Source organism: Sinocyclocheilus anshuiensis, unplaced genomic scaffold (genome assembly GCF_001515605.1).
Source record: "Sinocyclocheilus anshuiensis isolate Anshui unplaced genomic scaffold, SAMN03320099.WGS_v1.1 scaffold469, whole genome shotgun sequence".
NCBI lineage: Eukaryota > Metazoa > Chordata > Actinopteri > Cypriniformes > Cyprinidae > Sinocyclocheilus > Sinocyclocheilus anshuiensis.
In genome coordinates, this window is record NW_015537995.1 from 540,262 (window position 1) to 555,358 (window position 15,097).

At 36.9% G+C, this 15,097-nt stretch overlaps 1 protein-coding gene across 1 annotated transcript in view; it reads left to right on the forward strand.

Annotated features, from left to right (window-relative positions):
• Positions 1–2,652: 2,652 nt before the first annotated feature.
• The window catches only part of LOC107675542 (sprouty-related, EVH1 domain-containing protein 2-like), a 14,745-nt gene continuing 2,300 nt past the window's right edge, over positions 2,653–15,097 (forward strand). Inside the window, exons 1-5 of the mRNA XM_016469937.1 lie at positions 2,653–3,032; positions 10,100–10,283; positions 10,361–10,529; positions 10,623–10,687; positions 13,813–13,962. Coding sequence (XP_016325423.1) covers positions 3,007–3,032; positions 10,100–10,283; positions 10,361–10,529; positions 10,623–10,687; positions 13,813–13,962 — 594 coding nt within the window. The 5' untranslated portion in view covers positions 2,653–3,006. The remainder of the gene's footprint in view (positions 3,033–10,099; positions 10,284–10,360; positions 10,530–10,622; positions 10,688–13,812; positions 13,963–15,097) is intronic.

Sequence of the window (15,097 nt, forward strand, 5' to 3'; positions counted from 1 at the left end):
CATCCTTATGGCGCCCTCTACTGGCATTATTTGTGTTGAAAATATTCCCGCAAGCCTAACACTGACGCGACTGCTTTATAACTGCTTGACTTGAAGCTTTAGACTAAATGCCTTTATTTATTTAACTTTTATTTTTTACTTAACCTGAATAGTTTAACCTATAATGTTAACTGACAATGACAACAGTTTTCAATATAAGCTGTTTTACCGAGACCTTTTCTCGTTAATGAAATATTGAAAAACATTCCATTTTTGTTGCAGATCTATTTTTACTACATGTAAGCATGTAATACTCGTTTCCATCAGATTTTATAAAAAAAAAAAAAAAGTTAATAAAACAACCACCACCTTTTTTACCACTAGGTGGCGGCATATGAACGGATTTGACTCGACGCTTAGAGCATGGACCGAATTTGGGTTTGGAACAATTCACTTTAAAACGGCTTCACTACTCTGACCATTTCCACTATTACAGATTTCTCGGCGTTTTTAGTTTGTATTAAAATAGTTTTTAATCTTAAGTACTTTGTGTTTCCCTCAAGTCTACAAAATCTACTTGTGTTTTTGTTTCAGAAAACATTTCTCAAAAGCTAGCAATGGCATTTTAATGACTTTGCCTCTGACTGTGCTGAGAGTCTGAAAAACTGGAAACTCCTGATTCAAGTTCAACAACCACCACATTTTACCTACTTATCTCTTCGTTTTTGAGACTTAACTGGTCAAGATTTAGGCCCAATGTATATTACATGCACATTTTATAAAGAAATGATCATTACACGCTACATGCTACAAGCTGATCATTTGCTGATCAACCTGCAACTGGGATCTAAAAACCAAACCAAACAATTTTCCGAGGCTGCTGCTCACCTCATGTCTGATTGCTTCTCAAGACGGCAACTGACAATCACATAAGCAGATGACAGTATAAACAAAATAAAACCTTTCAAAATTATGTAATTTTTCTAGTGAAATATGGCATAGGTTTGCTCAGTTATGCTCAGCTCTAAGATTTTTTATCAGCATTTTGCACTCTTTGTTGTTTTCTAAGTAGCCTATATGTATAGTTAAAGTCATGTTTACATAAACCTTGCACAATCTGCAAAATACTAATAATTAAAAAAGAAGGATCATAAATCGCACGTTGCTTTATTTAGTACTACCCTTAAGCTTTTTCACATAACAGACATTTACATGCAGTCCACAAGACACAATAATATCTGCATTTATACAAATGAAGCAGTTCAAAAGTTTATATATTGATTATCTATACTGTGCATCATTACCTGAATGATCCACAACTTTTTTATGATTTGTTTTTAGGGTAAGTCCCATGTTTGCCCTGAGCAGTCCTTGTTCTGCAATGTTCTTCAGCCAAATCCTCCAGGTCTTGTACATTCTTTGGTTTTCCAGCATCTTCTGCATGTCTAGATTGTATGATTTTGAGTTCCATATTTTCACATTGGTGTCAACTTTGAGGGACTCACACACAACTATTACAAATGCTGAAAACATTCACTGATGTTTAAGAAGGAACACAATGCATTAAAAACAAGGGTGTGTAAACATTTGCACAGGCTGATTGGGAGTAAATTGTTCTTATTTTGTCTTCTGGGAAATATGCAAGTATTTTATGTAACTTCTGAAGGGCAGTACTAAAAAAGATCTTTAAACAAAATAAAGACAATTTCCACCAATCATCATGTTCAAAAGTTTACACCCCCTGGCTCTTAAAGGGATAGTTCACCCAAAAATAAAATCTGTCATCATTTACTCACCCTCAAGTTTCACCAAACCTGTATGAGTTTCTTTCTTCTGTTGAGCACAAAAGAAGATGTTTTGAAGAACACTGGTAACTAAAGAGTTGACAGCAACCACTGACTTCCATATAGGAAAAAATACTATGGAAGTCAATGGCTACTGACAACATTTTGGATATCCCAGTATTTTGCCTTGAGCATCAGTGAATGTTTGCAGTTTTGATCATTCAGGTGACAACACACAGTATTAAGCACTAAATATCACGCGTATTATAAATTAGCAGTACTAAATAAACACAAAATGCATTTTTTATAATCGATTTATATAATGGGTCAAAATTATTGATTTTTCTTTTATGCCAAAAGTCATTAGGATTTTAAGATCATGTCCCATGAAGATATTTTGTACATTTCCTACTGTAAATAAATCAAAACTTAATTTTTGATTAGTAATATGCATTGCTAAGAACTTTTGATTTTTTTGCACCCTCAGATTCCAGATTTTCAAATAGTTGTATCTCAGCCAAATATTGTCCTATCCTAACAAACCCTACATCAATGGAAAGCGTATTTATTCAGCTTTCAGATGACATCCTACATCTCAATTAAAAAAAAAACTGACCATTATGACTGGTTTTGTGGTACAGGGTCACATGTGTTCTCCTAAACTTTGTTCGCTGTAAGTTTTAAAGCAAATACGTTTTTATTGGGAAATAATAACCCAGACCTACAGATTAAGGTGAGAGGAGGCACTAGACTAGGTGGCAGGACTTTGGCACAGCCCGTCACACCGGAGATCCCTCGGTCCAAAACCGGCTGCAGTCGTTCCAACGTGACGTCATTGCTTCCGCAACACCCCCCATCACCCCCCACCCCCAGTGTCGGCGGCTCTCGCCCGCTGCTGACTACACAATCCAACATGGAGTAACGAGAGATGGGGCTCCTCTTCGAGACCAGCGCGCAGTCTTCAGCAACGGCGGGCGACGCGAGGCGAGAAACCGTCGATATAGCCAAAGGGACGCTGCATAACGCGAGGATTAACCAGATGCATTGCAAACCGTGACGGGTAAAGCGCAGTGCGCGAAGAAAGAACGAAAATAAGGAACGCCGAGAGACGGATTTGGGGGAAACTCGTTGATGCACTGGACTTTAAAAGAAGGCGAGGTGGAAAATCGAGACGACATGAAGCCCGAACGCTGCGTGCCCGCGGTGGGATATTATTTTTATTGTAGGTGAAACGTGGGGAAACATGACTGAGGAATCGCACCCAGACGAGTGAGTATTCACTTTTTGCGAAAACGACGCATGTGGACGCGAATGGAAATCTCATCCTGTGTCCAAGAATGCGTTGCCGAGCTAAACGAGGGGTCAGTCCGATGCAGGGAAACCGTGCATATGCGCTTCTGCGAGAGACGCTGGAGATGTTAATACTAAGAAACAATGCAGTGTCAAAGAGATTTGAGTGTTGGGCCCCTGCTGCGGGGCTCTGGTCTCAAACCGAGAAGGGGGGAGGAGGAGGAGGGGCTCGAGCGGAAACATTTTGTGGAGGGATCCTTTACTGAATACTTTATATCACGTCGACGCGAAAGGCGAATTAGCGCTGCGAGGAAGCAGATAGACGACTGCAAAGTTTCTAAACACACAACGCTAGAGCAACGAGCTCGTATGCGCTCCCAGAGCGCCCGTTCTTGGCGTCTTTCTTTGTGGTGGTCTGACATGCTATATCCGCCATTTCTTTTTCGTGAATCGCTCACATTTGCATACTGTCCTTCATTCATAAAAATACAGACGGGGGCGCGTGCAGCAGAGAGCGCCTCAGAGCCGTGCTGATGGTAAAGCAGGCCCTATATGGCATATACAGGCCTATATATGCTTTTAAATGTTGAATTTAAGCAGGCAGCTTCCTCCACTTGCAAGAAACAAACGCGAATACAAACATGCAATGAGCTGCATGATCGTAGCGCACAGTATTGGCAACAGTAGCCTATATACTTGTTTAGCAAGTTTTGAGTTTTTTGCGACATTCTTCTGCCTAACATAAACACTCATATCTCACGGTAGTTTGACTCAAGCCGATCAAAGTCTCTCTGATAGAATTAGGGCCGAGTTAAACGGCTCGTTAACGTAGTGAGCTCTTTATGGGGCTTAAAATGAACGTTTGGAACATACACTCAATCTTTATTAACAAGGTGTTTATTTAGTCTGTCTTTTATGCCGGAATCCGTTTTGATAAAACGATTATGTGAGTTTTTATCGTTAATGCTAATGTAATGAAAATTATTCGTTTTAATAATTATTCTGAAGGAGACTGGTGTTGTAACATTTTTTTTTCAACGCAACTTGTATTGTTACAACGCAATACAGTATTTTACAGTAAACTACTGTACAGTATTATAACCTGTGTAAATGAATGCGATAAAGAGTGATGTGTTGTTATTACCCCCGTTGTAACGCCAATTGAAAACCTAGGTGTTTTATATTCTGAGCTTTAATTCATTATGATAATCATATTTAGCTACCTGTTCAGGAAACAACTAGAAAAAGAGTTACAAAACAGTTCTAACACGTGTGCGTGTTTGTTTAGTCACATCAAAAACATAATTTTCCTTTCACACAGTTATCCAACGTCAACTGTCTTTAAAACTTTTAAACGTAATGTTTTTTTTGCGATATATTTATTGTGTGGAGCTATAATACCGCGATGTATAGTCCAATACAGGCCACTTGTCGCTATGGGTTGCTTTCTGATCGAGAACTTGTAAAATGCACCGACGTTGTAGGAATGGCCTGTTGTGCAAAAGTTACATTTTTCATTTTAATTGCTTGAACTCAACTTACATGTTTCCTCTCCCTGAGATGTATAGCAGGAGCGTAACCCCGAAGCTGGTGGGGAATTTTTCTTATTTAAATTTATGGCACACTGACGCCCGTTTGAGTAAATACGTGTGTCACACTGGGATGTAAAGGCCCATATAACAGCCCGAGGTTGTGAAATGTTGACTTTTATCGGCGGAGGGGAGGGCTGTGGGCTGCTCCAAAATGGGAGGAGGTTTCTGAGAAGGCGCTCCCTGATGATTGTGAAGGGAAACAACGGTGAGAGGATTAAACAAAGATCCGGCGGAAGTGAAAGAGGTGGGTGACGCGGTGAAGCGTAACGTCGCTGTCACGCCCCTCCATTGTGTGATTCTCAATCACGTGCCAATAATGAATGGATTATCTGCACAATTCATTTCACTGCAAGGACATCTTTCTCTTTTACTTAATAGGCCTCTCTCTCTTTTTGTGTAGTCTAAACCGTTATGGCCCCAGGTATCACAGATCAGAGTTTCATGTCTTGCAAGTTGGAAACATATATCTGGATACTTTAACAACAGTTAAAAAGTCTGAACACCATTGCATGAGGTTGCAAAGCAGTTGCAAAACAAATGCCTTAAACTTTACTGACCCCAAAACACTAAAGTGCCCAAATGCTTTTTATTTTCTTTGAATAACTTTTGAAAACAAACTTAAAGAAATAGTTCACCCCAAAATGAAAATTCTGTCATTTACTCACCAATCACCATCAAGTTGTTCCAAACCTGTTTGAGTTTCTTTCTTCAGATATAAGATATTTTGAATGAAGTTGGTAACCAAACTGTTGACGGTAGCTATTGACTTACATAGTATGGAAAAAATAATAATATGGAAGTCAATGGCTACCGTCAACCTCCACACATTCTTCAAAATATATTCTTTCGTGCTCAACAGAAGAAAGAAACCCGTTTGAAACAACTTGAGGATGATTAAATGACTTTTTTTTCTTTTTTTGGGTGAACTATCCTTTTAAGATTGTGAAATGTGATGCTTGGTTGCATTAAATGTGTATTTTTTTATGCAGATTGGTTTTGTTATCTAATGCAATGACATTCATGCAGTGTTTAATTGTGCCTTTAAGGGTCTATATACATTTTGGGGGCCACTGTATCAACATGCCAAACATATTTATCACAAGACCTGGAGTGGCAGACAATTGTCAGACAGTTTGTTTTATTTTTTTTATTATTTGAAAGTGTTGTTTAAAGACATGGGATTGGACATGTATCACTTTTGTGCTATATTTTTACATGAAACCATTGGCGCCCACTTTATGTATTTTGAGTTCACTTAAATGATACTTTCTAAATAGGCTAATGGATGTGCTTGGAATTAGTGTTGTTCTCGCCACTTCCTGTGCGTTATTGCAAATGACCTCTGGGCCATTATGTCTTGTGTCATGATGCATGTTTGCTCTCGCCGTCACATAAGTTCCATTATTCAAAATTAACTGGATAATTCAGGTTCATTGTGACTGAACATTTAGAGATCAATGTCACTGTTTGGGAATGGCAGGTTTAAAGGATTATAAAATTAAAATCCTGTCATTATTTACTCACCCTTATGTCATTCTGTTGAGCAAATGAGGGTAAGATTTTTGTTTTGGTTGAACTATTCCTTCAAAATGTTGAAGATTTCAGAGTTTTCTGGAAACTCTAGTATGCTGGTGTTTGTTTGACTGTTTTTGGCTTGGAATGTGAGTTCCTCAAAAACGTGCTGAGCAAACCAGTGGCTCCCCATTGGTAATGACTGTAGCCTGAAGGTGTGTGTACGTGCTCACGTGAACTGGCTGGTGCCCTGACCGCAGACCCGGATGCCCTCTCCAGCCTCTGGGCGCTTGGGAAGAGTCGTTGGGGAGGGGAGGAATGTGATCTATATTGATCACACCAGTGCAGCCCCATTATGGGTCAATAATATCTGAAAGGGGACGAGAGTGACATTGAGGTAAAGTCAGTCCAGATGAACCCTCTGCTGGATCCTCCATAGTTCTGATGGATTTACGGTAAGGATAAGGATTGATTTCCCAGCCAGCCGCTCACTGGAAGTGTGAGGGTAGTGAAATGCAGAATGAAGAGACTACAGCGCTGTGACGGGAATTAAGTTTTAAAGAGTGGAAGAAGATCGGAATGAAGCGCTTTTCCTTTGTATGTTGTTCAGTGTGTGGGAGACAATGGTTGCTATGGCAGCTGCATATGTCATTGCACTGTGTACACTGTGAATTAGCCACTTTCACATTTACATGTAATCATTTAGCAGATTTAATCCAAAATGACTTGCAAAAAAAATTGTACAAGATAATCTATTCATAGTCTGATAATCAAAATGCTAACGCTATGAGCAAGTTGATATCATGGTAAAGTTATACATCACCAAAAAAAAAAAAAAAATTTATATATATATATATATATATAATATTATATAAATATAAAAATATGATATACAGTATAAGTAATCATATGACAATTCATATTTTTGGAAAGTCATGAGTAGTTTTATCTGTTTATGTAGACACAAACATACATAAAGAGATTGTATATGCATGATAAGTCTGAAAGTAATTTTACAGACTCTAACAAAAACTCTGAGATAAAAAGGCTGAGATAAAGAGGAAATGAACTCATGTTCTTGTTGTTTACAATTATTTCTCAACATACGTTCTTTAGCGATGTGCTGATTTTTTGTAACTTAAGTTCCTCTGTGACTGGCTTGTAATGTTCTCCATACCATGATGTTACTGCTTGTGCCTGAAAATCACTGTGTTCAGTGCTGCAGACAGTTCCTCTAAGGAATAATTCACCAAAAAATAAAAATTAGCTGAGAATGTGCTCACCCTCAGGCCATCCAAGATGTTGATATGTTTGTTTCTTCATGGGAACAGATTTGGATACATTTAGCATTACATTATTTACTCACCAATGGATCCTCTGCAGTGAATGGGTGCCGTCAGAATGAGAGTCCAAACAGCTGATAAAAACATCACAATAATCCACACCACTCCAGTCCATCAGTTAATGTCTTGTGAAGTAACAAGCTGTATGTTTATAAGGAACAGATCCATCATTATACTGTTTTAACTTTAAACCATTGCTTCTGGCCAAAATATTGGAGTCCATAATCCATCATATTGTTTCTCCAGTGAAAATGTCCATCCCTTGTTGTCCTCTCACATAAAAATTCACAGACATATTTGTTTAGAGATATTTTAGAACTATTTTTGCTTGTAAACAGTGCTTGATCTCTTCATATTTCTCTCCCGATTCAGATGAGACAACTTTTTACTAGAGAAAGCAATATTATGGATAGAGAAACAAAGGTTTGAAGTTAGAACATCTGAACAATGGATTTGCTTCTTACAAACACACAACTTTTCACTTCACTAGACATTAATTGATGGACTGTTGTGGTGTGGATTACTTGTGGATTATTGTGATGTTTTTATCAGCTGTTTGGACTCTCATTTTGACGGCACCCATTCATTGCAGAGGATCCACTGGTGAGCAAGTGATATAATGATAAATTTCTCCTAAAATTTCTTCTAAATTTCTCATCTGTTCTGATGAACAAACAAACTCATCGACATCTGGGATGGCCTGAAGGGGAGTATATTTTTTGGTGAACTATTATTTTAACCAATCGTATCTCAAGGTACATCCCAAAATACCACGTAGCAAATGACAAAATTAAAGAAGAGGCTTCATTTCTGAACGTTTTTGTATAACTGTTAGTGGACTTAAATCCTTGTGAAATGTTCTGAAGTCAAGCAATTTATGTTTTCTTGATCAATAGTTGACATTTCCATTCTTTACAGATGTTTTTTTTGTTATTACCAAGGGAGGCAGCTGAGGGAAATATGAGGGTGATTTGGATTTGGTATTTGTATTTAGACACTTCCGCTACACTTTAAAACAATTTTTTTTAGATATGAGCTGTGAAGCAAGTATGCATGAATGTTGAAGTAGTAAATCAGCTGTTCTGATGTTGACTGGCAAATTCATTCCAGCATTAATACGATGCAAAGATGAGCCTGTAGATTTGTGTTAAGTTCCCATGCTCTGCTGCAGTCACTATGTAAATTATGTTCTGAGAAATCCTCATCCCAAGTTTTGCATTCGTTAAACTGTCTGTCATATTTTGCACACGGTTGCACATAAACTAGGTTCAGCATTTTGGATGGCATTATCATATCTCTGCATAAGGCTTATCACTGTCTTTAAACAACGACCGGAAATCTCATTAGCATAATGAACATCATCCTCTTTAAGATTTCAATAGAACCCTCATTTGCAATGCAGAGCTGACATTTGTGAGCTCAGGCTTCTTCCAGAATGGATTATGATGTCATCATTATGAGTCAAGCCTGGGTCCAATCAGGCTACCTAGGTTGCTGATATTTTAGCATAAGCTTTGACATCATTGAACCAAGAAGCGCAGAAGGCTTATTTGAGAATCACAAAACCGCTTACTGACACTCAAGTCAGCATATTTGTATGTATAAATATTTATATATTTTTGTATTTGATATTTTTTATAAATATTAATTTGTGGCTGTCTGGTATTTTTTATTTTTTACTTATTTTAATATATATATACTGTATATAATCTTAAAATATATCAGACATTTTGACCTTTTCATGACACGACAAGTTAGTTTCAAATGGTTTCAAATGCAAAAACCCAAGAAAAAATCTTTTTATTCGTTCTTAAAAAATATTTAGATATGTACTTTTTTAAGATGTAAGGAAAATGTTTTTATTTCTTGCTTGATGGTTACACCACTTGACATTTATAGTCAATAATTCTGAATTTATATTGAAAATAAAATGGGGTCGGCGCCCATAGCCTTGTGGTTAGTGTGTCGACATATAGTGCAACTGTGCTCATGGTGACCCGAGTTCGAATCCCACCTCGAGGTCCTTTGCTGATCCTGCTCCCTTCTCTCCTCCCCTCTCACTAAAAAGGCATAAAAAGGCCATAAATATAACTTAAGAAAATGAAATGGGGTAACACTTTACCGTTAGGTCCCATTAGTTAACAATAGATGATGCATTAACTAACAATGAGCAGAACATTTGTTACAATGTTTATGTTAATTAATTGAAATAGTGTTCAGTGTCAGTTCAAGTTAGCTCAGGTCCATTAAATAACATTAACAGATACTTTTGATTTTAATAATGTTGGAATTAACATTGAATAATATAAATAAAGCATTTATTAGTGTATTGTCTCATGTAATAAATACTTTTACAGAAAGTATTTTTCTGTTAGTTCATATTAACCCATGCAGTTAACTAATGTTAACAAATGGAACCTTATTGTAAAGCTTTACCATAAGCGGTTTAAAAAAATGCATGAAACCAACATGAACACAATGAGTAACTTTCTGAAAACTCGCCACATGTGTTTTAAACTAGACGTCTTCTTTTAATCATCTCTGACATTCTTATTTGTCATTGAACCACATCACAACATCCTCGTGTCTCTCCCTGCAGTGACAGTTACATAGTGCGAGTGAAAGCTGTGGTGATGACGAGGGATGAGTCTAGCGGGGGTTGGCTGGCTCAGGAGGGCGGTGGTCTCAGTCGAGTGGGTGTCTGTAAGGTGGTCCCAGCTGACCTGGAGCTCCTGGGACGGAACGGCTTTCTCATCTTTGGAGAGCGGCTCAAAGACAAGCAGGTTAGAGAGCTGTCGACGTGTGCGAGTCTCCAAAAATCTGATTCTTCAATCCTAATAATTGTGTTTGTGTTGATCAGGTGATCCTGCAGTGCTTTCTGAAGAAGGATCTGGTCTACACTAAAGCCACGCCCACTTTCCATCACTGGCGAGTGGACAACAGGAAGTGTGGCCTGTCGTTCCAGAGCCCCGCTGATGCTCGAGCGTTCGATCGCGGCGTGAGGAAGGCCATCGAGGACCTCACAGAGGGTGAGTGGGTCCGTGAGGAACATGAGAATGGTTTACTGTTTAATGTGTAACAAGTTGACTAAGATTATAACATGAATCCTTTTCCCCCTCCAGGCTCCACTACTTCTTCCTCCACACTGCAGAATGAAGCCGAACTGGGTGATGATGATGTTTTCACGGTAAGTCTCAGACTAGAGCCGGTGTATTTATGTATTTGCCCTCAAATGGCTTAAAAGGATGATTTATTATTTATTTTCAATCAGAGGAGCCATAATTTCAGTATTTTCTTTAATATACCCCACTCTGACGATCCTTAGTAATAAACATCAAGATTTACTTGCACAGATTGTTTTAATATGACTTTTTGTGCACATTTTTGAGTGATGAAACAAATTGTTGAAGTGATTCATTTAAACTGTTGATTCATTTCTATGAATCAGTTCAAACTAAGGTTTTAAAACACTTTTTTGTTGTACATCTAGGCATTGCTTAACTTTGTATCACCAGAAAAATCATTGTGAATATATCATGAATATTCAACATATCAACAGCGTGTTGTTATAATCTTTTTTTCTATTCATCTCTGAGAATAAATGCTATTAATGGGTCAGTTGCCAGTATTGTTCTGTTGGCTGGTTTTGTCAAGTGTGTGTGTGGGCTGTGCTCAGGAAGTGACCTTTACTCCCTTTCGTCTTCCTATTGCTCCTAACTCAACACAACAAAGCCACGCCAAAGCCTTTAGATACAATGGTCCGTTTTTCACACGCATGCATTCAGAAACTAAATTATACAGAGTTAAAGGGTTAGTTCAGCCAAAAATGAAAATTCTTTCATTAATTACTCACCCTCGTGTTGTTCGAAACCCATAAGACCTTCGTTCATCTTCGGAACACAATTTAAGATATTTTTGATGAAATCTGAGGGCTCTCTGACCCTCCCATAGACAGCAAGGTAACTACCACGTTCAAGGTCCAGAAAAGTACCAAGATGATCAACAAAGTAGTCCGTGTGACATCAGTGGTTCAACTGTAAAGTTACGAAGCTACGAGAATACTTTTTTGCGCAAAGAAAACAAAAATAACGACTTTATTCCGCATTTTCGTCTCTTCTGCGTCACTTTGGACGCGCGTTCACGACAGTATTATGACGCGAGCATGTGGCGGCGCCACGATAAAGTCGTTATTTTTGTTTTCTTTGCGCAAAAAGGTATTCTCGTAGCTTCGTAACTTTACAGTTGAACCACTGATGTCACACGGACTACTTTGTTGATCATCTTGGTACTTTTCTGGACCTTGAACGTGGTAGTTACCTTGCTGTCTATGGGAGGGTCAGAGAGCCCTCAGATTTCATCAAAAATATCTTAAATTGTGTTCCGAAGATGAACGAAGGTCTCACGGGATTCGAATAACACAAGGGTGAGTAATTAATGACAGAATTTTCATTTTTGTGTGAACTAACCATTAAAGAAACATGAATGTGTGTTACGTTTGGTTGGACTTAAGGCTTTAGGTGTTCAGCGATCAGCGTTTGCCGTGGTGTTCCTCTAATCGCTAACTTTAGACGTTTATGACTCACAGCTATTCATACAAGCCCAGCCAGACACTGATTATTACTAATCAGTGTAGTCAGTTGCTCCTAAGTTTAAAGAGGGAGAGATGGGATGTGTGCGGTAGGTTTAGAATGGGCAGCAGCTGTTGGATGTCTTATTCCCTCTGAGGTAAAGTCTAAAGTGATAATTAGCACAGCCACAAATACATTTCCATCCAGACATTACACATACACTCACAACTCTGCATGCACTTAGTATGCATGTAGTATGCATTCACACTTACATACACACTCAAGACACTTTCATCTATCTATCTATCTATCTATCTATCTATCTACAGTAAAAATGTTTAGTGTTCATTTAAAATCTTATGTTGAAAATTATAATATTTGTATATTATAATTGTATTATAATTAACAAATAAAAAAAGTTCTGCAATAAAAGTAAGAAATAAATTATAACATGTTTATAAATGAATTGTATAAATGATCTTATAATTTATATTTGAATACGCCACATATATTATCTTTTATTTATTATTATTATTGTTATTATTATTGTTTTTTGAAAATAATCATATAGATTTTTTTGTAAATATAATGTATAAATCACTTTATTTTTTATGGTGAATAAAATGACTCATGTATATTCACAGTAAAATATTGTACATATTGTGCAAGTAAAATGAACATTTAAAGTAAAAAAGTTTTTAACAAGACAATAGATGTACTTTAATGTTAAAATATTGCTAAAATAATTTTTGTTTGGTTGTTTTTGTAAAACCTTTTAATTTCTGGTTGAAAACATAAAACAATATTCCCAAAAGTCCAAAAAGATGCATCACATTTGCTTATATTTTATTTAAATGGTCATTTCTTCTCGTTTTCCTATGTTGTGCATATTGGGGTGTTTACGTTACTTTTTGTTGTCTAGTTATTGTTTACTGCATTATTTAGTGTGTGTGTTTCACATGTGTCACCCTGATGCTGCAGCTGCCAGATTTGTGCTGTAAATTCAACAAACGTCTTTTACAGTGTAGGGTAGATTTCAGTCTTTGCAGAAGAAAGGAGCCAGATGACTTAAGAGAGGAGAGCTGTGTTTGTAATCATCTCAAGCTCTTTCTTTCTCTCTCTCTCTCTCTCACACACACACACACAACACACACACTTGAGCTATTGATGGCTTTGTGGCTCTCTGTCAACTCTTAAAGCAGATGCTCACACACACACACACACTGCTGGCTCTCGTTCAGGCTCCAGGCTTCAGGAAGAGCCACAGGAAGGAGACAGTGTGGATTTCAGGGGTTGAAGGTCAGAGATAATAGTGCTGATGATAGTACTCAAGCACTTCATTTACACAAACCTCGTGTACCCGTACACAGAGTCAGAGGTCAAGCAGAATGACCTGTGCTGTGTTGCTGTGGAACGTTTGAAATGCTTTTATACAGATCCATTTCTGTTTTTATACAAACACTTTCTGCTTTTTTTCTGACATGGTGAATGTTAAATGTGAAGTGATGATTTGATGCATTTCAATGTTCTATTTTTTTGCTGAATCCAAGTTATAATTAATCTTATATCATGGTAACGCTATAAATCTCAACAAGGCTATTTTTGCTGGAAATTCAGCGAAAAATACAACTCCGTGACCTTTGTTCAAGGGCGAGGATTCGTTTGGTTTGTGCCACCATGATCCTGCCAACATGCTCAAATTGGGAAACAATTTCTATTCTTGCTCTCTCTGTCTGTCCGTCAGAATGCCACAGACAGCTCGTCTAACTCTTCTCAGAAGAGAGAGCCGTCCATACAGACGCTCGCACCAATCAGCTTCTCCGAGCCCCACCACTGCATTCTGGGACATCTCTACGACCAACACAGACACTCTAACCGCTTCTACCTGGAACAGGTGAGTTTGTATGAATCATTTGTTTGTGCAAAATTTAGTAAAGTTATTGGCATCACAATGTACTGTTTTAGTGTACTTCGACTCCTTACTTGCAGTATATTATTTAGACACTAGGGGCAGTATATTGTTTCCATTTTTATATAATAATTTTTAAAGAATTTTAACTATTTTATAAATTTGTTTGAATCTTCTGAGTTTGAATCTTTCTTTAAATAAATAAACAACTTTATTTAAATGAAATAAAATGTTGTTTTTAGAAATTAAATTATATAACCATTTTATTCATAAATAGATTATTTTAATGAAATACGGTTAGATATATATGGTTATAGATATAAGTATTCATTTAAAATGTATATTTTATATATATATGCCTTATTTGTGTATTTGTGAGTGTATATATACACTACCGTTCAAAAGTTTGGGATCAGTAAGACTTGTAATGTTTTTTAAAGAAGTCTCTTCTGCTCATCAAGGATGCATTTATTTGATCAAAAATACAGAAAAAATAGTAATCTAACAAAATGTTATTACAATATAAAATAATGTTTCTATTTTAATATTTCTGTGATGCAAAGCTGAATTTCCATCAGCCATTACTCCAGTCTTCAGTGTCACATGATCCTTCAGAAATCATTCTAATATGCTGATTTATTAGAATTATCAATGTTGGCAACAGTTGTGCAGCCAAAAATTTTTTGGGAAACTGCGATACTTTTTTCAGGATTCTTTGATGAATAAAAAGTTCAAAAGAACAGCATTTATTCAAAATATAAATCTTTTCTAACAATATAAATCTTTGCTATCACTTCTTATCAATTTAACACATCCTTGCTGAATAAAAGTTTTAATTTCTTTCAAAAAAAAGAAAGAATAAAAATTTACTGACCCCAAACTTTTGAACGTTAGTGTATATAGTTAGAAAAGATTTCCATTCTAAATAAATGCCCTCCTTATAACTTTTTATTTATCAAAGAATCCTGAAAAAAAGTATCACAGTTTCCAAAAAAATATTAAGCAGCACAACAGTTTCAGCACTGATAATAAATCAGCATGATTTCTGAAGGATCATGTGTCACGGAAGACTGGAGTAATGATGCTGAAAATTCAGCTTTGCATCACAGGAATAAATTAG